The 26,705-nt window shown below is 32.5% G+C and overlaps 3 protein-coding genes and 1 long non-coding RNA gene across 12 annotated transcripts; all 4 read left to right on the forward strand.

The window, feature by feature from the left end:
• The first annotated feature begins 3,551 nt into the window (after positions 1-3,551).
• On the forward strand, positions 3,552-6,026 carry LOC130797540 (uncharacterized). The gene is made up of 3 exons (XR_009038890.1): positions 3,552-3,683; positions 5,337-5,406; positions 5,820-6,026. It is a non-coding gene; the product is annotated as an uncharacterized LOC130797540 (long non-coding RNA).
• A 1,341-nt stretch (positions 6,027-7,367) lies between these two features.
• Positions 7,368-11,188, forward strand: LOC130797541 (glutathione S-transferase U9-like). 4 transcript variants are annotated; one of them, XM_057660144.1, is made up of 3 exons: positions 7,368-7,626; positions 9,381-9,736; positions 10,556-11,188. In XM_057660144.1, exons 2-3 carry the CDS (start codon positions 9,416-9,418, stop codon positions 10,916-10,918), a joined length of 684 nt encoding a protein of 227 aa, XP_057516127.1. In that variant the 5' UTR covers positions 7,368-7,626; positions 9,381-9,415; the 3' UTR covers positions 10,919-11,188. The 4 variants fall into 4 exon arrangements, with proteins under 4 accessions (XP_057516127.1, XP_057516128.1, XP_057516130.1 ...); XM_057660145.1 differs by having other exon boundaries at positions 9,386-9,736; XM_057660147.1 differs by having other exon boundaries at positions 7,368-7,561.
• A 1,410-nt stretch (positions 11,189-12,598) lies between these two features.
• Positions 12,599-18,397, forward strand: LOC130797542 (cation/H(+) antiporter 14-like). Its single transcript, XM_057660148.1, has 3 exons — positions 12,599-12,890; positions 15,337-16,332; positions 16,875-18,397. Exons 1-3 carry the CDS (start codon positions 12,642-12,644, stop codon positions 18,063-18,065), a joined length of 2,436 nt encoding a protein of 811 aa, XP_057516131.1. The 5' UTR covers positions 12,599-12,641; the 3' UTR covers positions 18,066-18,397.
• A 1,684-nt stretch (positions 18,398-20,081) lies between these two features.
• LOC130797543 (pentatricopeptide repeat-containing protein At1g74600, chloroplastic) lies at positions 20,082-26,018 on the forward strand. 6 transcript variants are annotated; one of them, XM_057660154.1, is made up of 4 exons: positions 20,082-23,644; positions 24,497-24,580; positions 24,655-24,744; positions 25,129-26,018. In XM_057660154.1, the coding sequence occupies exon 1, from the start codon at positions 20,405-20,407 to the stop codon at positions 23,207-23,209; it is 2,805 nt and encodes a 934-aa protein (XP_057516137.1). In that variant the 5' UTR covers positions 20,082-20,404; the 3' UTR covers positions 23,210-23,644; positions 24,497-24,580; positions 24,655-24,744; positions 25,129-26,018. The 6 variants fall into 6 exon arrangements, with proteins under 6 accessions (XP_057516137.1, XP_057516135.1, XP_057516136.1 ...); XM_057660152.1 differs by having other exon boundaries at positions 24,497-24,744; XM_057660153.1 differs by lacking the exon at positions 25,129-26,018 and having other exon boundaries at positions 24,655-25,075.
• Positions 26,019-26,705: the final 687 nt, after the last annotated feature.

The following is a 26,705-nucleotide window of genomic DNA, read 5'->3' on the forward strand; positions in this document are numbered from 1 at the left end:
ACCTTCTTATTTGCTTCAAATTAAGTGACAAAAATACGTGCATTTAGAGTAAAGAAACACCGAGCTACCTGATCTTTGAGAGTGAAAACAAATTAGTAGAATCAGTTATCAAAATTAAAAGGTACAAAGGGATATAAGTTGTGATATGTATGTGTTCAAGAGACTAGGTGGAAGGGGCAGAAAGCAAAAGGTATAAAAGGGATATAAGTTGTGTATGCAGGTTTGAACGTAACGGAGTTGGCATACTAGTGCCTAATGATATCCTAAAACAATTGGTTGAAGTAAGGAGGTATAATGACAGGATTATGCTAGTTAGGATAGTAGCGGGGGAAGAGATCATATACATTGTCAGTGCGTACGGGCCCCAAGTTGGGCTCGATGAGCAGGTGAAGTGTGAATTCTAGGATAACCTAGAAGACCTCATGAGAACTATCTCGGAAGATGAGAAAGTTTTCTTAGGAGGAGACTTTAACGGACATATAGGCAGAGATGCAGGCAACTATAACTTGGTACATGGAGGGTTTGGTTTGGAGGCAAGGAATGAGAGTGGGGAGAATTTGCTAGAGTTTGCGCTAGCTAAAGAATTGGTTATAGCAAACTCGATCTTTAGAAAGAAAGATGAGCATTTGATCACATATAAGAGTGGCGGCCATGTAACCTAAGTTGACTATTTCTTTGTGTGCAAGGGAGATCGGGCCTCATGCTTGGATTGTAAGGTGGTGTTGGGTACAGAGATGCCCACCCAACACAGGCTTTTAGTACTGGTTTTCAGGATGAGGAAGATAATCGTAGAGAAGAAAGTCGAGTCCAGGGGAAAGATCATATGGGGGAGACTCAAAGGGGATATGGTCACAACCATGTCAAGCATGATAAGTTTTTTGGGCTTTCCAAGTCAGTTAGAGGATGCGAATGAAATGTGGGTGAACATGGCCAAAACCATTAGAAAAGTGGCAAAAGAGACCTTGTGGGTGTTGTCAAGTAAACCAAAAGTGTTCAAAAAGTCGTGGTGGTGGAACGATGAGGTGGAAAATAAGATAAATGATAAAAACAAGAGATTTAAGGAACTTATGGCATTCACGGAAGAGGAGGATATGATAGAAAAGAGAGTGAGCTATAAAGAAGCAAAGCGGGCGGCAAAGAAAGCGGTAACGGAGGCGAAAAACCGTGGTTATGAGGACTTGTATCGAAGCTTGATGCCAAAGAGGGGGAGAAGTAGATTTTTAAGTTGGCAAGAACTAGGCCTAGGCAGCGGCAAGACTTAGAGGCAGTGAAATACATCAAGGATGAGGAAGGAAGAGTTCTTCTGAGACAAGAGGACATCAAAACCAGATGGCTCCAGTATTTCTGTTAGCTACTCAATGAGTCTAGGGGGCCAAGGGAGGTGGATAATCAAATTTCTTACGACCACAGACCATTGGAATATGGGTCAACAAGTGATATTACCACAGAAGAAGTAGGAGAAGCTCTTAAAAAGATGGGGAAAACAATGGCAGTTAGGTCAGATAACATCTCGATTGAGTTGTGGAAGGGTTTAGGAGAAGAAGGCATTCGTTGGTTGACTAACCTCTTTAATATTATTTTGAGGACACATAAGATGCCAGAAGAATGGAGGAATAGCACACTAATACCTCTGTTTAAAATCAAAAGCGATGCGCAAGTATGTGGGAACTACAAAAGGTATCAAACTTCTAAGCCACACAATGAAATTGTGGGAAAGAGTGATAGAGAGGAGAATTAGACAGGAAACAGTGATTAGAGAGAACCAATTCAATTTTATGCCAAGAAGGTCAGCATCGAGGCAATTCATGTTTTGAGGAGACTGATGGAGAATAATAAGGAGCGAAAGAAGGATCTGCATATGGTGTTCATTGACTTGGAGAAAGCGTATGATAGCATACCACTACGTGTCATTTGGGATAGCCTCAAGGCTAGAGGTATTTTTCAGTGTACATTGAGGCTGTACGGGATATGTATGACAGAGTTTTGACTAACATTCAAACACTGGTGGGGATAATAGAGCCTTTTCCTATCAAAGTTGGACTACATTAGGGATCGACTCTAAGCCCTTTTATTTTTACTGTTATTATGGAAGAGATTTCTAAATCTATTTGGGAGACGGTACTATAATGCATGTTATTCGCTGATGACATAGTGTTGGTAGTAGAAACTAGAGAGGAGGTTAGTAATAAATTGGATGAGTGGAGGGAAGCTTTAGAAGGTAAAAGGTTGCGCATTAATCGTACGAAGATCGAGTATTTGCACTGTGACTTTAGTGGGACATTACCGGTAGGTGAACCAGAGGTGTCCATTGATGAAGCAGATGTTAAAAGTATGACCAAGTACAAGTATTTGGGATTGATCATTCAAAGGGATGGGGAGATTGACGGAGATGTAAATCATCGTATACATGCGGGTTGGCTCAAGTGGCGAGCAGCCATCGCAGTGCTATGTGATAGGAAATTCCCAAGCAAGTTAAAGGATAATTCTACCGGGCGACAATCAGACCTGCTCTACTATATGGGACCGAATATTGGCCTGTAAAGAAGATTTTTGAACATAAGATGGAAGTCACAGAAATGCGTATGCTGAGATGGATGTGTGGGCACACATTGATGGATCAAATTAGGAACCAAGAGTTTAGGAACAAACTAGGGGTAGGCTCTAATGCTGGGAAAATGCGCGAAAATAGATTGAGGTGGTTTGGACATGTGCAGAGGAAGACTTTCGACGCCCCTGTGAGGAAGGTAGAAAACATTATAGTAAAGGGTAAGAGGAGTCGAGGAAGACCCAAGAGAACTTGGGATGAGCAAATAAAAGTTGACTTGCATAAGTTAAACCTCTCTGAAGGCCTGACTAGAGATAGGGGTAGTTGGAGGCACCATATCCATGTTTTAGACTACTAATGTCCTCTTAGATTACCTTTTGGTGTTCTTGCTCTCCTGCTTCTCTCATTTTTTTATTATTAGTTTTTTTGTTTTCTTTTATTTTGTAGTTGGTTCTACTTATTTATTTTATTTATAAGCTTTTAATTTATCTTTCCTATATAGTTACGTCTCTTTATCTTTCTCGAGTTAGGGGACTTCTGAAATAGACTACATTTAATAAAGTTTAATTATAAGTTTATTAAGCTGACTGGGGTTATTAAGTAAGTTAATTCGAGTAATAATATTATTACTTTGATAATATTGACTCAAGTATTTGATTTGTTAACATTTTCAAGAAAGAGGTATATTTTATTTAATGTATAAAATTCGTATAAAGAGTACTTCGATAAAAGTGTATTTTGATTATATTTTATTAATTGATTACTATCTTATCTTTATAAAAATAAATTTAAATAAAGTATTGAAAAATAAATTCCTAAATGCAATCCTTATTCATACAACCAATTACGAAATTTTACTTATTTCGTAAATCGTTTATTATACCCTTACAGCATGTCTTATATAAGATTGTCTTACGACGAGACGACTTTGATAGAATTTAGCGGGTCAAAGCTAAAAATAAACCCATTCTTATCTCATTTAAACCGACATACCCCTTCCCCATTTCTTTCTTCATCAATCCCTCTCTTCCGTCTTCTCTCACGTCCCACTCCCGTCACCCACGGCGGCGGCACGACCAAACCCAGCCATGAGTTCCACCACCAACAGCAACCACTTCTCCTCCTCCCTTTATTGTTGGTAACCACTTTTCCCTCTTTTGTTGTTTTGTTTTCAAATTTAAATGTTAGAATTTTGTAAATTGATTTGGGGTTTTTAAATCAAATTTAAGCATCAACTTGAATTTAATTAGAGTATATGAGTTTAATTAGTAATTGAGTTGTTTTTAGTGTTGATTAGAATTGGTTATTTGGGTTATTTGAGTTCTAGTATCAAATTGAGTATTTGGAATTCTGAAATTTCAGTTCATAAACTGAACTTTGTGTTTTGGCTATTTTGGGGATGGTTCTGATTATTTTTGGGTTCTTATATCTTCTTGAGATTTGTAGAACTTTGAGTCGCGGTCGTGTGGACACTTGAATCACCCCGAGATGAGTTCGTATGAGGAAGTTATGTCCAAAATACTAGTAGACTGTCATAAAGATCGACAATGAGGTTCCGTTTTGTTCTGTCCGAATTTGTGTTGCTGTTTTTGAAATAGTTAGAGTCGTTTTGGGGTTTTGGTGTCTTCATGAGATTTGTAGAGCTTCGAGTCGCGATCACGTGGGCACTTGAATCGCTCCAAAATGAGTTTATATGAGAGAGTTATGTTCAAAATAGTGAAATACTAGCAGGCTGTCTTAAAAATCCATAACGAACCTTCTGTTTTGGCTATTTTGGGATCATTTTAATTGTTTCTGGGTTTTAGTGTCTTAATAAGAATAGTAGAGCTCTGAGTTATGGTCGCGTAGCCACTTAAATCGTCTCATTTGGTTTTCGTATGAGTGAGTTATGCCTGTTTTAGTAAGAGGTGTCCTAAAACCATTACGAGATTCCTAACTAGATGAGTTTTGTTGATTGAGACTAGCTGTTGGATATGTATATTTAGCTGCTGAATTATTGTTAGGAACTAAGAGTTGTGACAAGTTATGATAATGGTGAATAATTGAATAGATTGATGCTCTTAGATATAATACCAGATACTTGTGAAACAATTTGTGGGAATGGATTCGTAGTATCTTGATGGTGTATAGGTAGTGGTGAGGATTTGGATTTGAATGTTGTTAATGATAAATATATGTCAAAGTGGTGATAAGAACTTAATTGTGGAATTATTAATTAGTATGAATTTACGAAGATTAGGATATCGATAGGATATTGAATGTGGAAAGTTTATGGAAACTAGATGTTCTTAGATGTTAGTTGATTCATGTGAATTTGCTAGTGGTGGATAGTTCTTTGTTGTAGTCATTTATTTAATAGTTGGGTAATTGTAAGTGTTGGATATAACCTTTGATTTTATATGATTGGTTATTCTCGAAAGTATCAGGGTTCGTGTGAAAGTTATTAGTTGAATGGATAAATTAGTTGTGTTCTTCTTTTAGGATAGCTGGTTAATCTTGTTTAGTTTCTTGGTTTGAGTTAAATGAACTAGAAGTGTTTGAATTGGAAATACAAAGGGAATTGTGGAGACGTATGATCGTTACAAGGTTATAAGCTAGTCTTAAACAAGGTTATATTTTTTTTATATATATGTTGGAGTTAGAATTAGAACTTGCACAATCTTTGAAATTAGAATTATTAGAATAGAAGATGGAACTAAGATGCGATCATAGGAGGAGATACAATGAGTTATATGAACCTAGTTTGTAGTATCGAACGCTTTGTTGTGATGTTATGTTTGTTATGCTCCAGGAGACGACATCATTGAGGAACCTTTCTAATTATCGTGGAGAAACGGACTTCGCTTCTTGAAGCGTTATTGGTGAGTAGTGACAGTCCCTTAAAAAGGGGTCTGGCCAGGCTACCATTTGTAAAATGTTTATTTAAAGTTTGTGAAATTTATATGAATGTGATAAATTTTTTATGAATGATTATGCTGATATTGATATGGTGAATGGATCGGGCTTGCGAGCTGGTCATTGACGGAGTTAAGAACATGGTTCCCTACTCCCTGTTTTTGAAGCGAATTGTCATTGAGATATTGACTAGCTTCACCCGAGAGAGACATAGCTTTAGAGCTATGAATGTTCCTCTCAACTAGACTCCCTGTGCGCACATAGATCTAGAAAACTGATGTTGCTTTTAAACCATTGTTTTGAATTGCTGTGTTTAATTGTTTTGGATTGTTGCTTCTCACTCAGTTTAATCTGATTCCTTGTTGTTTCCATCTTTTAGCTGATTACAGATCGGATTCGGTCGGGAATAATCGGGTTAGCAATGTTGATGAGAGTGCTAAGGATGTCCTTTTGAGCTGAGACCATGGAAGCTTATAGTTTGTATTAGGAATTTGTTTAATGTATATTAGTTCTGATTATGTTGATTATAATGGACTCGTAGTGAGTTGTATGGTTACTTTATGTTTAGATTAGATATTTGGTTTGAGATTTAGCTGTGTTGGTTTCGTAATAGAGCTGGTGATTCCTTTGCCCAGGTTTTGGGATATGATTTAAGTTTCTTGGGAAATAATCTCCGTGACGACTCTGTTTACCCAGTCAACATGAGTTGCCGCCGTCCTTCCCTCCCCAAATCCTGTTCATAGTTTTTCTATGAGCGAAATACACTGGGTAGGATGATGATGATGAGCTACCAAAAGTAACGGATCGTAAATAGATACCTAATTATTTTAACAAACGCAAAGTAACAGATTCTCTTATCTGTTTTTCTTACTTGATTTGAATAAAGACATACCAAACATACACCTAAAAGCATAAAATTAATCATACTCCATCAACAAAAGTATAAGATGGTGGTTATTACATATTTTTAAATAATTGGATGATCTACATTTTTATCGCTGTTTAAATAGAAGAGTTGTTAGCTACTTAATGCTCTTGCTTGAGAGTTGAGTTATAAAAAACATAAACGAAGAGATCTTTGTTAGGCTGCATTTAGTTCACTGAAGTTTTTTAATTGGATTTTATTCTTATGAGGATGCAATTACGATATGTTGAATAATCTTTAATGGAGATGCTCCTTTAATATCAACTTCATGAGATGGACACAAAGGAAAAAAAAAAAAAAAGAATGATAGTATTATCCATATGAATTAGGTAAGCTCATTTGCGATGAATCCCTTAGTTAAGCGTCAGTGTAGAGATGTCTTAAAAATGTGTGATTTTTTAAAATTGTTTTAAGGTGTGCACAGGATAAAGTACACTAAAATTAAACTACGTCTCTTCAAAGGTAGTGTCTTCAATTCAGACGAGATCGAGGTTCTATGTTTTGATCGCTGAAGGACAAAATTAATTCAAAACTTAAATAAATAGAAAAAAAAGAATTTCATTATGCGATATCATTACATATTTTTCACATATTTGAGGACCCTCAATAACATATTAAAATATTAGGCTTTTAAATTATATGCCATTTTTTGTTCAATAAAATTATGTTCACTTAAACTGTGAAGAGTGTGAATCCAAGTGAATTTTCGATTTCTGATAGACAAATTTTCAAATAAATTGGTCTTACAATAATAATACTACTTTTATTTGATTGATTTAATATGTATTTATAATTTTAAAATAATCACTTATAATTTTAATATAATAATATACAATCTCCAAAAAATAAAATAATGTAAAAATTACAATCTTAAAATGAGTTATGTATGTTACGAAACGGTTTCATACGTACAATTTTAAAAATGAGCAATTGATACGGTAGCCCACATGTTTCATGTTTAAAGCAGCAAGTGTATAATTTTGTTTTCATTTTGATAGTCCCTATAAATGAAATTCAATTGTCAGTTGTTTTTGTTCCTTTCCTCTCCATCACATTTGATATATGGAGATTGATTTTTAATTTCTTTTCTTGGCTGGAACTTGAGCAAATGATTCTTCTCTTTGTTCCAGTTTGATTTCATTCTTCTTTGGCTTTATTTTCATACTAATATATTTCATTGTTCCTAGCGAACGGTGGTAAGTTTGATAATTCCACTTTATTTTTTCTGGATTCGCTGCTAACTACATAATTACGTTTTAAGGTTAGTATTTTTTGGTACTCATGACTTGTAGGTTTTTATGGTTTTTTTCGAGTTTGATTAGTAAATAATGGTAATGTGAATGATTTGTAGTACTATAAGATTTTATAAAATTTATTATTCATTTTAATGTTGATCAAAACTTTAATCATAATAATAGAAAATTTGGAAAATGAAAATTGCATTAAAATGAATTTTAAGAACAAAATAACCTGATTGAAGTTTAATAAATATGACCATTAAATTTGTTAAGACTTTTTTCTATCAAGTTGTTAAGATGTAAACCCAAATATAAAAATCATTAGGGAAATTATCAATGTTACCCTTAAATTTTTGTACTTTATTAATGGTATTCCTAAGTTTTTTCATTATCAATGGTACCCTCGTGTTATTGAGCGTTTTACAACCGTAATTTTTTTCTAATTTTTTCCATTCAAAATCTTCCAAGTCCGTTAGCTTGTTTTTCTTTTTCTTTTATTTTTCAATTTAAAACATTAAAAGAATGAAAGAAAAAGAAAAAAGTTAACGGGTTTGGACGATTTTGGACAGAAAAAATTAGAAAATGTTACGATTATAAAACGCTCAATAATACAAGGGTACCATTGATAATCAAAAAAACTTAGGGTACCATTGATAATTTCCCAAATTATTATTATCTGATAGATTTTCTATTATTATTATTATTATTATTATTATTATTATTATTATTATTATTTAATAAGTTAAGTTGTTTAAAAGTGTCCTAGTAATCCAAATTTTCCTAAATTCTCTCAGTAGCATTAAAGAAAAATCATATATCACATATTCAAGAAAATATAGAGTAAATTTTTCAGTAGGCATTAAGAATATTATAAGTAGGCATTTAGAATATTGTAAGTACTTAAGTACTTATTCGGTGTGCATTAAGTATATTGTAAGTAGGTATTAGAGATATGGTAAGTAGGCTATCTAGTAGACTAAGTTTCTCAGTAGACATTAAGAAATTGTAAATAAGCATTTTAAGTACTTTTTCGGTGGGGATTAAATATATTGTAAGTAGACATTAAGGGTATTATAAATAGACATTAAGGATATAGTAAGTGAACACTAAGGTTTAATGGGCTGAGCCTGAAAAAAATCTCTCAAAGAAATGTCTCTCAGGAGATCATACAATATACTAAAAAGCTTGGAAAATTTAAGTGTCACAACTAAAGAAAGTTTGCCAAACAAAACTTATTTATTGGCTAAAGAAAAATGACATCATATTTGATATTGACCAATATACCTACTATTAAATTATCTTTGACTAACATTTATTTATAATTAACTTGAATAAATTAGAGAATATAATATATTGTTAGATAATTTCTAAAATTACATAGTTAATTTTACATAGTGAAAACTAAATATTTTTATTGCATAATATATCTTGCTTAATTTTTTTAATATCATATGCTTATATATATAAATACTAAAAAATCATGAATTGCACAGGTGTCTACACTAATTTTCACTGATCTCAGATATGCTCTTTCAAATTTAGAAATACACTTATATTATTTTGAATCTAACATTCCTATTTATAGGAGTTTTAAAATCATCCTAATAAATCATCTATTGCTACACAACAAAAAACTTACATAATTAAGAAAATTATACTTTCTTAAATATTTTTTTAAAAAAATTCTTCGTCCTTATGAAATTACACGTATATTTATCATTTTTATTATAATTGTAATAATTTATTAATTTCATAATAATTATGAATCTTAAATTAGTATAGAAGTGTCAACTTGCAAAGAAGGAAAAAAACATGGGAGAGGAAACGACAGTGAGCTTACATGGGATGTGGGCAAGCCCTTACGCTAGATGGATAAAGATTGCCCTTAAAATTAAGGGCATCAACTATGAATATGTAGAAGAGAACTTGAAAAAGAAGAGCCAAATTCTACTTAGGTACAATCCAATTTACAAGAAAGTACCTTTGCTAATTCATGATAACAATCCAATTATAGAGTCATTAGTTATTCTACAATACATTGATGACACTTGGAAGGTTTCCCAACCACTCTTGCCACTTGATTCTTACTCAAGATATATTGTCAGATTTTGGGCTGATTTCATTATCAATCAGGTATATTATTTTATTTTCAAGATAATATTTTTAATGTTATTGTTATTGATTGTTGTTATTGTTATAGTTCTTGTCGTTGGTTGCATTGATTTTGCATTCTTTCACTTAAATTCCTATTTTTGATTTTTTGAATAACCAATCAATAATATTAAGGACTTGCCATTGACTTTGGGCATGTTAAGTTGAGTTAGATTTATTGCCAATGGTAGCATATAATCGAGGAACACGAGCTAAATGTACATACTTCATAAGTTAAGGAAATATCATCTCATAATCATATAGAAGAAATGGCTTCAATAACTTATAAAGTGTGCACATCATCTTTAATTCATCGATGAGAACTAGGAATTCGAGATAAACTATCTCAACAGGGCATTCAAGTTTAATTGTTAATCTTGAATAAGATTTGCATACAACATTGCATATATATACTTATAAACACTACGAATCTAATTTTTTGCGACATTGAATTTAGTAGCATTAAAAAAATGCCACTGATTTATAATTTTAGTGCAATAATTGTTACTATAGTCTATAGTGGTATCTATGAGAAATATCACTAGACTACTATGTCGTGAAAAGTTTTAGTGTGATTTTTTTATTATGCTGCTAAAGGGTCTGATAAATGTCACTAAATCCACTATATATACTATTAGAAAATTAAAGTAGTAACATTTAAATTAAATTTTGCTAAATAAATCTCACTATAAGCATATTATAGTGAAAGCTACACTATGCTAATTCCTTTATAGTATATCCCCATTATTGATATATTAGATCAAAGATGGGCCTAATTTTTGTACATATGGATATGAACAGCTTGACATGTCTCTCAGAAAAGTGATAACTAGTGAGGAAATTGATGAAGAAATGAACATTGAAGAAGTAAAAATGAAATTAAACATTCTAGAAGCAAGTATGAATACTATATTTCCATATGATCCACCTTCAAGTTGTGAAGAAATGAGGATGTTAGATATATTGATGTGTACTTTGCCCACCATCATCAAAGGCATTGAAGAAGCTTTCAATATAAAGTTAATGGATGCAAAAGAATATCCATTGATCTTCTCAAGGATGTCATCTCTTAGTGATCTTACCGTTGTAAAAGAAACTGCGCCATCGCATGAAAAAATGATTAAATTTTATCGCGCTTATCGCCATCTTTATAATTCTAAATAGTTTAAGTTTATAGTATTCTGTCCGTCACAATCAAAGTGTAATATTAGAGCTTTATAAAAAAATATATTGCATTTTTAATGAGACAGAATACTATAAGAAGTATAATATGGAAATGGAAGTTTTCATCTTTATCTAAGTAATTATTATCCAGTGTGATTTTAGCTTGTGCTTTGTAAAAGATTTAGGCACTACTATGTTTCTTCGTTTAATATTTTATGTACTTTTTCAAGGTTTGTGTCTGTTATTTTAATTTTATACATTTTCTATGCATGAATGTTTATTTATTTGGTTCTGTTTTTATTTATATGAATAAACATTGTCTCATACCAAAGACAATGGAACATTATCTAATTATTTTGTTATGTTTCTACTAGCTTTTGTATGTATTCTAAGCCATTATACCATTATTTAAGATTTAAGAACCTCTATCGAAAGTTCTTTGAATTAGAAGTTACTTACATGTGTAAAAGATGGTCAAACGCTATATATATGTAGCCATTTGGACACATAAAAATTGTTTCATAAAAGAGAGTAAGATAAAGAACACTTTCAGTATCCCATATAAGACAAGATTCGAATTGAGGGTTTTTTTTTCCCTGAAGATGCGGACGCATTTAAGAAACCCCCAACAAATATCTACGTTCAATAAAAATCAAACTCCAAACCTTTTATTCCACTTAAAGATATTCTACATAAGTTTGACAAAACAATACGTTTTGAAAGCTACTCCCATATTTTTTCAATAGCCATTATTGGCATGTTAACCCGTACAATCCAAATGAGTGTCATATAAATGATAATTTATTAATCTTTTTGCTAAAAAATAACGTTGAGTTTTATCGTCATTACATCAACATAATCAATTTTAATCAATTCGGATTCTATGCCGTGGACGACAACAAAAAATTTAGAAAATTTCATGTTGTAATTCTGAACTTTCGCTTTTTTATGTGGTAGATAAATTCTTTTTTAAATCCACATGGTAATTTTGACCTTCCAATTCTTTTAGATGGTAGACAAAAGGAAAGTTTTTTTTGTAAATTTTATGCTATTTTAACACAACCTAATGAAATTTTTTTCAAAAAACAAACGTCGTGATGACCCCTAAATGACTATATATTTCGAAATTCAGTCAAAATAAATATGCTTAATTTAACCAAAAACTTAACATTTTATCTACTATATGAAAAAGTTGAAAATTCAAGGTCATCATGTGGATATAAAAATATTTGTGAAAAAGCAAAAAAACACATAACCACCACATGGAATAAAAAAAAGTTTTATCAATCACTTTTTTTTTTCTTTTTTTGTTTTTTTTAACATGTAGAATAACTTTAAATTATAAAAGTAAGGAGGTATTGTGGAAGGGTGTGTACGCTAGGAATTCTTTTCAATTTTAGGTGATTCAGCGATTTCCACATAAATTTCAATTTATCCAGATTATCAACACCCAAAATATGCAACATCACTATACAATTTAATTTATTTAGTCAAATTGGACAGCTCTAATTACACAAAAATCTCATAATAATAACCAGCAAGTATTACCCCAAGTTTAGAACTTCATCTCTGGAATGCGTTGTAAAACATTTTCCTTTCCGTAACCCTTACACCCAAAAAGAAAAGAAAATTTAAAAAAAATTGAAGAAAAAAAAAAGAAAAATCCTTGAATATTTTCATGAAAATATATGCATGAATTGGTAAAAAAAAAAAAGAAAAATCAATGGGAATGGCACTGATAACAGAGCAGGCATTAAAATGGTGGAGTTTAGGTGCATGGAATGGTACACAAATTTTATGTGAGAAAATAAATACTCAAAAAGTATATAAAGGTTTCTGGGAAAATCATTTATATCCTCGACATTCTTATTCGTCTATTCTATTATGTAATCTTGCTATTATTTTGAGCGTTACTTGGGTTACTTGGTTCTTGCTCAAACCTCTTCGTATGGCATTCACGTCCCAGATGATTGTAAGTTCTTAATTTATTTGTACGTAAATCTAATGTTATGTCATAGACTTATAATTTACTATAAGCAAGATACGAGATATTACCTTTTTTCTTTTTTCAAGGTCTAAATTCTGATCATAATTTCTTAGGAGCAGGATACACCGAATATGATGCTGATAATGATGATAGAAATGTAACGTTATGTCACTATATATATTATGTGTGCATCTTTAAAATGGTTGAATTGATTTCTTGTTGCAAGAGAGGATTAAATTTGTATTTTATTATTGAGGATAGATAGATCGAAAATAATTTCGTCGATGTTTATCGATTGCAACTGAAATCTTATCTAGGTAGGAGGTTTTATGGAGTCATGCACGATTTATTGTGTTTTATTATTGAAGTTTTATGTTTCTAGTTTGACTTCTGATTAAGATTTTATTGTTTGGTAAAAAACAAAAAAAAATATTGATAAAAACTGACTTTTAATTTAAAATGAAAAAATTATTCTGATATGCTTTTCTATTGAATTTTAACAACCAATAACCAATAATTAATTTTATCACTATCTCTAAACAACTTGTTTATCCTATAAGCTTCAAAGTCAAAACTTTGACCTGGTCAAAGAAACCAATAATTAGAACCCGATTCTTATTTGTCGCCACCCTTTTCATTTTATCGCCACACCCTCTCCCAATGAAATTACGAATTTGCCCCTGAACTTTAAAAATTTACAAATATGCCATTGGAGTTAATAACTTTTCATTTTCATTTTTTTTAATTTTTTTTATTATTTTTATTTATATTATTATTGTTATTATAATAATTATTATTATTTTTGTTATTATTATTATTATTATTATTATTAAACCACAATAATAATAATAATAATAATAATAATAATAATAATAATAATAATAATAATAATAATAATAATAATAATAATAACAAAAATAATAATTATTATAATAACAATAATAATAAAAATTTTATAAAAATAAAATAAAAAAAAAAAACAGTCGCACGGTCGAGTCGCACGTTCTGTGCGACTGGTTTTTTTTTTTTTTTTTTAATTTTTTTTTTTTTAATTTCGACTTATAATAATAATTATTATTATTGTGGTTGTTATTATTATTATTATTATTATTATTAAATTATTATTTTTGTTTTAATTATTATATTTAATTTATATTTTTAAATGTTATTAACCCAAATGAATATGGCGGTAATATTGTTTACGACCCCAGTAAGATTGATGACTTCAAGCCGACCACACCGTCCTACGTGGACAACTATTCCACCTCATTTAGAAATATACACCTCATTTAAATTTTTATTTTATTTTTTTTAAATTTTTATTATTATTGTTATTATAATTATTATTATTATTATTATTATTATTATTATTATTATTAAACCACAATAATAATAATAATAATAATAATAATAATAATAATAATAATAATAATAATAATAATAATAATAATAATAATAATAACATTTAAAAATATAAATTAAATATAATAATTAAAACAAAAATAATAATTTAATAATAATAATAATAACAACCACAATAATAATAATAATAATAATAATAATAATAATAATAATAATAACTTAAAAAATGAATTAATTAAATAAAAGAAATTTTATAAGTCGAAATTCAAAAAAAAAAAAAAAAACCAGTCGCATGTTTTGTGCGACTGTCTTTTTTTTTTTAAATTTTATTTTTGTTTTTTAAAATTTTTTTATTATTATTGTTATTATAATTATTATTATTTTTATTATTATTATTATTATTATTATTATTATTATTGTGGTTTAATAATAATAATAATAATAATAATAATAATAATAACAAAATTAATAATAATTATAATAACAATAATAATATAAATAAAAATAATAAAAAAAAATTAAAAAAATGAAAATGAAAAGTTATTAACTCCAATGACATATTTGTAAATTTTTAAAGTTCAGGGGTAAATTCGTAATTTCATTAGGAGGGGTGGCGATAAAATGAAAATGGTGGCGACAAATAATAATGCCCAATTAGAAAGCCATCAACAAATAACCACTTGTCAAAAATTATCAAAAATTATCAAGCTCTCATAAATAATGGTAATTATAATGAAAATTTTTGTATGAGTTTGAGAAATGTACAAGGGAAAGAAAAACGGCAATTCATATCTATAAAGAAGAACGCGGCCAAAGAGTCCTTTGACTCGAAAAAATCTAATATAAATCCTCGGAAAAAACCTCAATTGTCAAAAGTGACAATTAACCATGTAATATAATTTGCAGCAAAATCAATAATACTCTTATGATACAGGTATGGATTGTCTGTCACCTTCCACTTTGCTTTTGGGCGAGATATTGGGTATGATGATGATGATGGTTTTCTTTTAGACATAAATTTTAATTGCTAATATATATGTTCTCATGATCTCATTTCCTTTGTATGCAGGGTGGTGTTATCGTAATGGGAATACTATTTTCCAACAGAGGATTCGAGTACCACACATTACTACCCCCAACAGTAACATTCATCTTAAAAACAATGTCATTCATAGGCTTCATATTCCATCTATTCATGCTAGGAGTAGAAACAAACATGACTGTAATCATAAGAAGACTCGAAAAGAAATCCATAGCCATAGGCTTTTCTGGTTGTATAATCTCATTACTATTCAGTATTGCAGCATTTTTAACAACAAAAATATTCAAATTCTCCAAAGTTGAACACCAAATGTCAGATGGAATCATAAGTTTAATGTGTCTTAATGCACAATCCTTCTTCATGGTTACGTGTAACAACCTTAATGATCTCGGAATAAGTAATTCTGATATCGGTCGTTTAGCTTCAACCATTTCTTTGCTCCTTGATCTTTTAGTTATGGTAACAAATTTTACCAAATATGTGATTTTACCACCAATAGTTAGTATGGGAAAAGATGTCAGAAATTCAGCTATAATTTTGGGTTATTATGCCTTAATTTTCTTGGTTTTTAGACCATTGGTTATGATGGTTTTAAGGTATACCCCACAAGGAGGGACTATGAAGAACACCCATTTTATGTTTATCTTTTTGATAGTTATGTTTGTTGCTGGGCTTGGAGAAGTGTTGGATGAAATGTTTGCGGTTTTCTTGTTCGCGTTATCATTACCAGAATATCCATTGTCATCTGTTTTTTCAGAGAAATTGGATGCTATTACTTCTGCTGTGTTTTTCCCTGTGTATTGTGCTGTGCAAGGGTTGCAGACTAATGTGTATTCTCTGACTAAAAGGTCTTTGCAATTTGAGTTTATTTTGATTTTGGGTTATGTTGGAAAGTTTGTGGGAACTACATTTTCTGCTTGTCTATTTGGGTTTCCTTTGTGGAATTCTATGGCTCTTGCTCTTATTCTTTGCTCCAAAGGGTTGCTTGATATAGTCTCACTCGGGATGTGGAGAGATCAAAAAGTAAGTATAGTTTTTTATGTAGTTCATGATTTTCATGTCTTGGGGCCTTAACGATTGAGTTAAGTTTTTGGTTGAGCTTGTTCCTTGACATGGTATCAGCCAACTTAATCAAAAGTTAAAGTTGATGGTTGAGGCTTTAGAATGTTATATATTTTAATACACATCCTCATACGAGAGCCCTTTAGGCTAGAAGTGTGGATGCAACACATGCCTGTCTCATACCTGCGTTGAATATTTCACCTAACATGAGGGGTGGTTGAGATTTTAATATGAGATTTTTTGTCACACTGATTTTTGATACCATGTCAAGGAACCAATTCAACCAAAAATTTAAGCTGATGGTTGAGGCTTTAGAATATGTTGTATACTCTAACACGTGTTTGAGTATTTAACATATATCCTAAGACCTCAACCATCAACTTAAGTTTTTGGTTGAGACCCCAAGATATGTTATATATTCTAACTATCATATATTCATATACTTAATTTGTTTAATCTAGCTAACACTAACGTCTTTCATTATCGTTGTGATTGAATTGCAGTTGTTAGATATAGAGGAGTACACATTAGCAATGTTCCATTTTTTGATCCTTACCGGAGGGTTAATGCCACTAGTGAGACGTTTGTATGAACCATTGAGCCAATACACAAGTGTTTTTAGACAAAGTGTGGCAGAGTCAACAAGCAATGGGACATTTCAAACAATAGTTTGCCTTTACAAGGAAGAGAATTTACCAGGAACATTGCGCCTTATTGAAGCCTTTAACCCTACAAGAACAAGACCAATTCCAGTCATTGCCCTACAACTCATGCCACTATTTGGTCGTTGCACTGTCCCGATCATGGCACCATTAGACCAAGTAAAATCCCTGCCTATCTTTCGGCCAAAGCTCGCATATTTGAATCGAGTAGTTGAAGCGTTCTTAAACCTTGAACGCGAATCTAAAGGTTACACTCGCGTAAAACACTACATAGCCTTGGCTTCCCTTGAAGGTATGCACAATGATGTATGTGCCCTTGCGTACGAAAAAGACGTAAGCCTTCTCATCTTACCATTCCATATGAATGTACAATGGACTAAAGTTGGGAAAATTGTTGAAGATGGTTCTCTATCAATAAGGGAAGTTAATAAGATGGTTCTAGAAAAAGCACCATGTTCGGTTGGAATCTTGCTTGATAGAGCTAATCCTTTCCAAGGATTAGGGGACTCTTATGCTTATCAAGTAGCTATAATTTTTCTAGGAGGGCCAGATGATAAAGATGCCCTTGCCTTAACTAGTTTGTTTGGTACTCATCCTCATGTTAAGGTTGTTGTTGTATGGTTGAAGTCTTCTATTAAGGATGAAGGCGATGATGCTATAGAGGCTTTGAATTATGAATTGATAACGAGTTATAAGGCTCCTAAGCCTCCGCCTAATGACAATGACACGACAATGAAATTGAAAGAGGTTGTTGTTAACGATGGTGCTGATACTACTAATCTTTTGTTATCTATGAACGGTGTTGTTGATTTGGTTGTTGTCGGAAGACACCATGATCCGACTTGTGTGCCCTTATATGGACTTTCTCTTGATGGATGGCGCGAGTATCCAGAGTTAGGGATTCTTGGGGACTTGTTAGCTACCCCTGATTTTGGGTTCTCTGTGCTTGTTGTACAACAAGAGCCAAAAGATGATGTTGTAGGGGCTGTTAAATCAACAGGAAAGTTTAATAGTAACATTGAGGATGAATGAACTAGTTTGATTATCTCTTCAGGGACTTGACTATCAGATCTCATAATGCATAGAGGGTACAAACCATTACATGAGATCAAATTTGAAACTGCAAATTTTAAAATATAAAAATTTGCCGAGGGAAATATGAAGTGTTTTAGTGTTATTTGAAATTTTGTAACGTTAAAATCTTCTACAAGTTATGTTATTATAAATTTGGCTTGGGAATTACGGATATGAAAAGCTAAGTTGAGGCTTACATATGTAGCCAACCTACTTATGCAATCAAGAGATTTAGTTTGGATTGCATTATTTGAGTTTCTACCATTGATTTTTGAGTTATAATCAAATTTTGACTGATTGAAGATTATTAGGTCGATTTTTATCAATTAAATTTGTTGGGATAAGTGGTATATTATACTTTTATTTAACATATTTTTTTTTATCAGCTACTTAATAAATATGTAAATAACACATCATTTAAAGCTAATTTGAGGTCCTCCTTACAGAGCAATGGGCTCCATGATTAGCCACGTTAACAATTGATCTGATGTTCTAGTCATAAATAAAAATCTGTTGAATGAAAATTAAATTTAATCAGCAAATGTAATCGATGAAATTTAACCTAATAAATTTCTTTTGGCCTAAATTTAATTTGTTTGACGCATATAAATAAATTATTTTATTCTTTTGTGATCACTTTAATTTGATAGTTCACAAAAAATATTTTTGTCTCCGCTTCTTCAGGTGTGCTGATTGTCAAAAGAAAAATCCGTCGAGAATGGGGATTTGAAACCATGCCCTTTAAGATTAGTACTTGAAACTGGCGTCTTAGACCAACTCGGCCATCCTGACATTGTATTTTCATATGTCATCAAATGTTACTCCCTCCGTTCTTTTTTGATCTTCCACATTACTATAATGGGTAGTTTCAAAAGTTCTCCCACTTTAGAATACTTTCTATTTTTAGAAAGTTTTTATCTCACTTTTACCCCTTAAAACCCACATTTTCTTTTAATGTACCCCTTTTCTTTTATTTATAATTATTTTTTCTCTCATATTTCCAATACAATCATTACTTCACACTACTATTTAATTAAAATAATACCCACTACAACCTCATACTTCCAATACAATCATTACTTCACACTACTATTTAATTAAAATAATACCCACTACAACCCAAAGATTCTATCTTCCTTAATATGTGTGAAAAACCCAAAGTGGAAGATCAAAAAAAAACGGAGGGAGTAATATTTAAGGAGATGTATAGGTTTTAATGGGCCAGGTAATGGAATGGTTTAACTCAATTCCTTCAAAATTGTTTGGTGAGTATAAAATTTCACAAAAATTTGCAAGAGATGATTTCATATTGAGGTTGGTGTTCAAACCTTAATCCGCTTGACCCAATCTGTCGACCCGTTGATCCATATTCTTAACGGCGGGTCAATTTTTCTTAAGAACAAAATGATATGGGTTATGAGCCGCAAAATACCTAGAGTCGAGTATCCGCCGACCCGTTTTATTAAAGAAAAAAAATATTTCTAAAATATTAATGCTTGGCAAGTTCAAAGTAAATATACTTTGTTAGATCATAATTCTATATTTATATTACTAATTTAGGTAGGTATAATTAAGTTAGAATTAATAATAAGTAATTGTTGTAAGCATTGAAGATTAATTGCTGCAAATTTTGCCTAAGTTAACATATCGAAGATCAGATCATATACACATGCCTAAGCTAAGCTACAAAATTCTTACTTTTAGTGTATTGAAATCTTTTCTCCAAATTCTTATTTGTTACTGTTTGAAACATTAAAATTATGCCATAAAATAGGTGTCCCTACCCGATTTATCTGGATACCCGATATTCGAATACCCAAATAAATTGAGTCGGCCGTTAAAATAAGTACCCAACTAACCAAATACCCGACTTATTGAGTATTCGAAATGCCAGGTATCAGATTACGAACGCCCTAATTGAGACCGTTCATATGGGGGCTGGCCCAAAAGTAAAAATGATTAAGAATTTGTCATTTAACGTCTCCTATCTCATATCCCTTTCAATTCCTTTTCTCACCTTTTCCTTACTCCCTGCTGGAATAGGTAAATTCTAACTCCTTTTTGTCCTTTCAATCTCTTCCATGGCTTTCGCTCACTCTCGATTCCCAGTGAATTCGTAGTATTAAGTTCTTCCATTCATGCAGATTTTCCGCTCCAATTTGGGTATGTTCAAAATTTGATCTAAATCATCCTATTTCATCACCAATTTTTCTCAAATTATATGAGTATGTTCTTAAATCCCAATTTCTCTTCGAAATTTTCGTCTCCATTTTACTCTAAACCGAGTAGCATTAACTATGCGCAGTATGTGTTTGATAAAATGCCTAGGAGAAACTTTAGAATTCCCTCCTTTTTTTAGGGTTTATAGTCAAGTAGTAAACTCACGAAGAAGTCGTACGAACTGTAAAGCTACCATGAATTTCATCCTTCACCGAATAAGTAAAAAACCGAAATTAACAAAATATTCAGTTAAATTTTTTTGCAATGCAGTTACCTTTGAGCACCCATCACTCTCTAATGCAAGTATTGATGGCGATATAAACTATATGGCGCTTTATCAGTTTTTTGTTTCTTTGAATAAATCAATGGTATTTTCAATCAAGGAAGCGCAAATTTTGCATGCCCATTTGATCAAGTCAGCAAATTTTCACGTTAATACATATTTTTCGAATTCTTTAGTTGATTGGTATATGAAATACTCTACAGTTGATGATGCAGTCCAATTGTTTGATGAAATGTCTAACCCAAATTCAATTTCATGGAATGTTATGATTTCGGGTCATAATAATAAGTTATTGTATGATGATGCTTGGAAGTATTTTTGCCGTATGAAATCTATGGGTTGTGAGAGTAGTCAGCATACTTATGGCAGTGTTATCTCTGCTTGTAGTGGTTTAGGGTGTTTGTTGTATGCTAAAATGGTGTATGCACTAACTTTGAAAGATGGATTCTTTTCCAATGCCTATGTTCGTTCCGGCTTGATTAATTTGTTTTCTAAAAAGGGTTGTGTTGAAGATGCTTTGCAGTTGTTTTGTGATTGGCCTTATGAAGAAAATGTAGTTTGTTGGAATACCATAATAAATGGGGCTGTCAGGAGCGGGGATCATGAAAAGGGTCTTGAGCTTTTTCATGAAATGCGTCAGTGTGCAGTGATTCCCAATGATTTTACATTCTCTATTGCTTTAGGTGCTTGTATTGCACTTAAAAGTAATGATATGGGAAGGAGAATTCATGGTTTGGTGATCAAACATGGGATAGGGAAAGACGTGTTTGTAGGGACAAATATTAGTGATTTATACTTCAAATGTGGACATATGGATGAAGCTATCAAAAACTTCTTCAGAATGCCTGTCCAAAACGTAGTTTCATGGACAACTATGATTTCTGGTTTTGTGCAAAAGGGTGATGTTGTTTCTGGTCTGAGGCTATTTGGGGAAATGAGAAAAGCTGGGGTCAAGGTGCACAAATATACTCTAACTTGCATACTCAGTGCATGTGCTAAGTCACACATGCCTGATGTGGCTAAGCAACTGCATTCTTGGATTTATAAAATAGGATTGGCTACTGATTCAGATGTGGTAGCTTCTTTGATCAGTACATACTCCAAAGTTGGAGAAACACTTTTGCCTGAATTATTGTATTTGGAACAGGATAAATATGAAAATGAAGGTGTTTTGAATGCCATGATCTCTTCCTTTGCCCAAAGAAAGCAATTCGAGAAAGCAATTAACTTGTTTTGCAAAATGTTATTTAATGGTCTGAAACCAAACAAGTTCGCCATTTGTAGTATTTTAAGCATCATTGACTCTCTAGACACAGGGAGACAGATCCACTCTTACACCCTTAAAACTGGATTAATTTTTTATCCTTCCGCTGGTTGCTCACTATTTACTATGTACTCAAAATGTGGCCAATTGCGTGAATCTTGCGATATCTTCCAGCAGCTTCCTGATAAAGACATTGTTTCATGGTCCTCAATGATTTCTGGTTTTGCTGAACATGGATATGCATGTGAAGCCATCCAGTTGTTCAAAGAGATGCTCTCTGCAAACATCAGGCCTGATCAAATCACTCTCATAGGAGTTCTGGGAGCTTGCTGTACGAATGGTTTTCTGTTGACTGGTAAGGAAGTCCATGGCTATGCTTTCCGGGTAGGGTTCTGCAGACAGAGCTTGATCGGAGGTGGGCTTGTAAGTATGTATTCAAAATGTGATGCTCTAGTTTTGGCTAGAAGGGTGTTTGACATGATTCCTCATAAAGACCAAGTTATGTGTTCTGCGTTAGTTTCAGGATACACCCGTATAGGATGCATTCAAGAAGCATTGTTTATACTCCATGGAATGCTTGCAGATAATCGTCAAGTTGACTCGTACTCAATTTCAGCTATTCTTGGTTCTGATACTCTTTTAAATAGGACTGACATTGGGATTCAATTACATTCTCTCATTATGAAATTAGGGTTGGAGTCTGATGTTTCTGTAGGTAGCTCACTGGTGACAATGTACTCAAAATGTGGTGCTTCAAATGATTGTCGTAAAGCTTTTGATCAAATAATAAATCCTGACTTGGTTAGTTGGACTACTTTGATAATGAGCTATGCACAACATGGAAAAGGTGCAGAGGCATTAAAGGCTTATGAAACTATGAAACATGTGGGCATGAAACCTGATGCTGTGACATTTGTTGGGGTTTTATCTGCGTGTAGTCATGCTGGTTTGGTTGAAGAAGGTTATTCTCATCTGAGCTCCATGTCCAATGACTATAGTATTGAACCTCAGCTTCGTCATTATGCGTGCATGGTTGATATACTTGGTCGCTCTGGAAGACTAAAAGAAGCAAAACATTTTATAGATAACATGCCTATAAAGCCTAATGCGTTGATTTGGGGAACGCTGTTGTCTGCTTCCAATGTACATGGTGATGTTGAACTTGGAAGACTAGCAGCCAAAAAAGTTTTTGATTTGCAGCCATCTGATTGTGGTGCTTTTGTATCTTTGTCAAACCTGTATGCTGATTCTGGGCAGTGGAATGACGTGGAAGACATTAGAGGTTTACTGAAGGAAACTAAGTTTGGAAAAGAACCTGGCTGGAGCCTTGTGTGATTCGCGCGTCTACTCTTAGCTGTATTATCAACTGAACCCAGCAGGTTTATTTTTCTACCTCATTGTAAGTTGGCAAAACTTATTTACACCAATATCTGCTGCTTGGGTTTGTCATTTACCAAAATGATCATACTGAACCCCATTGTATCCTGTTAACTTAAGACATTGTGATTCTTCAAATATAACTACTTTAAAATCTCTCCAAGATGCTTTCTGTTGTAACTTCTAATGGAGATTTTATCAGAAGATGATGATCAGTCATGTGTCTGACTGTCTGTTGAGATTCTGGGCAGTGGAATGATGTGGAAGACATTAGAGCTTTACTGAAGGAAACTAAGTTTGGAAAAGAACCTGGCTGGAGCCTTGTGTGATTCACGCTTCTACTCTTAGCTGTATTATCATCTGAACCCAGCAGGTTTATTTTTCTACCTCATTGTAAGTTGGCAAAACTTATTTACACCGATATCTGCTGCTTGGGTTTGTCATTTACCAAAATGATCATACTGAACCCGATTGTATCCTGTTAACTTAAGACATTGTGATTCATCAGATATAACTACTATAAAATCTCTCCAAGATGCTTTCTGTTGTAACTTCTAATGGAGATTTTATCAGAAGATGATGATCAGTCATGTGTCTGACTGTCTGTTGTGATGTGCACCTTATTTAACATCAAGGTGTTAGTCCTACATGTGTACAAGTTGTATGTTTTGTCTTCGAAGTTACTTCCATTTGTTGTGGAACTTTAGTTTTTGAAATATGGATGATTCAAAGTTTATGTGCATTCACTTATTTGTTGAACTTGTTTGGTACTATTTTTCCACTTGTTATATTTCAGATTGTTAGTTAGCATATGGAAACCCAAAAGGGAAAAAAGTATATGAGCTTAATCAGTGAAAATTAGTTCAGTTAAAACAAGTATTCATAATGAAGTAAAGTAATAGGACATGAATAGAACTATCAAAAAACTTTTAACAGCAAAAATCAGCTCTGCACATTTCTTGTGAATTAGAAATGGGCTTAGACCGATTTGATCAGCAAGTTACCTGACGTGTTATTGTGTTTCATTATGTCTCATTTCCTATGAAGTTGGATATTGTGAAGCTCTTTCTCTTGCTTGATTTCTGATTTTCTGATCTGAAATTTAGTCATGGGTGCTCAATGGCACTCATACAAATGTGCTCTCTACTCCAAACACGTTCTTTAGGATCTGTCATTTTGTTTGTTGTTCTGTTATCTTTCTTCATGCTTGTTATCATTTTGGTTTTGCTGATATGTCTTCGGCAGTTGATGGCTCTGGTACTCTTGAGGCATACACTCTATGTAACAAGTCCTGATGGAGAGGAGGATGATGTCTCCACTTTGTTCTCTGTGAGTAATGCTAATAGTTTGTTCATTTTCCGTCTTTTTTCTGCTTAAGTTGTCAACTGATTGCGTGTTTGCAGCTTTTCTTGCTTCGTGCTGCTGGGTTTCTTCATCCATGCTACATAATGGCTTGGGCTAGTAGTATATTGCAACGACGAAGACAAAGACAGGTTAGTTCCTTTAATTCTTGCGTGATCTTTTGTGACCTTTGTATGGCATGTAAGAAATAAGGCTTCATATTATTCACTAAACAAGGAATTTGTGCATCTTTTCTGGTTTCCCCCTTCCCTTCTTCCTTTACATTGATAGAGCTATGAAACATCGGAAGACTTCAATGTGCCATCCTGATACTCTTTGTTATGCTAATTGAACAATCTTCTTTTTCTATGAGACGTTTCTTTTGGATTAGCAGTTTTTATGAAAAAATAGAGACAAATTTTGACTCATCTTGAATAGCTTGATCTCATTTGCTGTATTGATGAGTCCAAATAATTGTGGATAAGGGGCTATGTACTACCATTCATTATTTTCCGTGATTTTGATATGGCTCACAGGAAGCAGCAGCATTGGCAGCGGGTGAAGTAGCATATGTTGAAATGTTCAAAACAGAAATGATACCCAATATTTACCCGACCTTGTGATCGACCAGACTTTAAAATACTTGCGTAGAAGTATTATTATTAGTATTATTATTATTATTATTATTATTATTATTATTATGAACCATATTCCATTTCATAAAAAGAGACTTTACAAGAAGTTGTTGAGGAGCCGAGCAACAAGCTGAGCACACATACTCTTTTGAATACAAAAAGCTAGTCTATGAAAAATTATTTATTTTGGCAAATAAAGATGTTATTATTTGTTAGAATAAACCAAAACAAATAGCTGAAGGACCAACCCCCAGTGTACATTGCGTCAGTATAGATTATAGAACCACGGCATACCTTCCAGAAAGGATTTCCCAGCTCACTGTTCATATGCACCACAAGGAGGGCCTACAGACAATAATTGGAACTATACAATCACTGAAAAAAATAAAAAACCAAAATTGATGCTTAGCAATACATGCTTAAGCAAATACATCATACTGTACATATAACCAGATGTAAATCCTATTATCTACTGACTCAGGGTAAATGTTGTATAATCTGTTCCCGCATATCACATCTCACAATGTTACTGACATATGCTGGAGATCGAACAAAATCCTCTCAAACAGCTTCATTTCTAGACCTCTAGATGTGATAAATGAGTAAAGCATAGATAGCACACGTATTTCTTTGAAGTTGACTACCCTTGAGCTTCCTGAAATCCATCTGTTCAATATGTTTAGATCGGAATCCCATCCATTTCCTCACCTCTTGTAGACGCCGATGGCTGAAATCACATTCAAAAAAATAAAATGATTTCACACATAGGACAAAGATCATTGTTGTAACACTCCGAGATTTTAATAATGTAATAATTTAATATTTTAATAACTTTTATAGATTTTACAGTTATATTAAATTATTTATGAGTTAGTTTAATTGAATTTCTTTCATATACGAATTTAAATGTTTATATATATATTATATATATATATATATATATATATATATATATATATATTAAAAATATAGTTGCGATTTCTTAAATAAAGAGGTTCGAATCAAAATGATTATTTTATTATAAAGTGTGTGAGCCCACGAAGGTGAGTCTCTTAGTCGGGTCTCGCAAGAAAATGAATCGAGATAAAAGTAAATAAATAAATAAACATAATAATAATGATAATAATAATAATAATAATAATAATAATAATAATAATAATAATAATAATAAGGATAAAAAGCCATGAAACCCTAAAGTTTCAAGCATAGTTGTCACTCCCAATCCCTTCACTTTCCTTTCCTCTTCTCTCAATCCCTTCTTTCTCACGCCTCCTTTCCCGAACCAGTAGCCGCCTACGTGACCATCAGCAAGCAGCCGCCAACCCTCCTCGCAACCAGCAGCAGGGGCTGCAATTTTTCCCCCAAACAGTAACTGCCTAGCAGCTAGCGCCACCACCTGCTGTGCATAGATTACCATGAGTTGAACAAGGTTATTGTGAAGAACAAATACCCTCTACCGAAAATTGATGACCTGTTTG

This window comes from Amaranthus tricolor, chromosome 13 (assembly GCF_026212465.1).
Source record: "Amaranthus tricolor cultivar Red isolate AtriRed21 chromosome 13, ASM2621246v1, whole genome shotgun sequence".
In the NCBI taxonomy this organism is placed as follows: domain Eukaryota; kingdom Viridiplantae; phylum Streptophyta; class Magnoliopsida; order Caryophyllales; family Amaranthaceae; genus Amaranthus; species Amaranthus tricolor.

Excerpts from the sequence above, each read along its gene's own strand:
- LOC130797541 (XM_057660144.1), top strand. The coding sequence starts at position 9,416 with ATGGGAGAGGAAACGACAGTGAGCTTACATGGGATGTGGGCAAGCCCT. Across the intron at positions 9,737-10,555 it reads CTGATTTCATTATCAATCAG|CTTGACATGTCTCTCAGAAA; the intron begins GTATATTATTTT and ends GGATATGAACAG.
- LOC130797542 (XM_057660148.1), top strand. The coding sequence starts at position 12,642 with ATGGGAATGGCACTGATAACAGAGCAGGCATTAAAATGGTGGAGTTTA. Across the intron at positions 12,891-15,336 it reads CATTCACGTCCCAGATGATT|GGTGGTGTTATCGTAATGGG; the intron begins GTAAGTTCTTAA and ends CTTTGTATGCAG. Across the intron at positions 16,333-16,874 it reads GGATGTGGAGAGATCAAAAA|TTGTTAGATATAGAGGAGTA; the intron begins GTAAGTATAGTT and ends ATTGAATTGCAG.
- LOC130797543 (XM_057660152.1), top strand. The coding sequence starts at position 20,405 with ATGCGCAGTATGTGTTTGATAAAATGCCTAGGAGAAACTTTAGAATTC.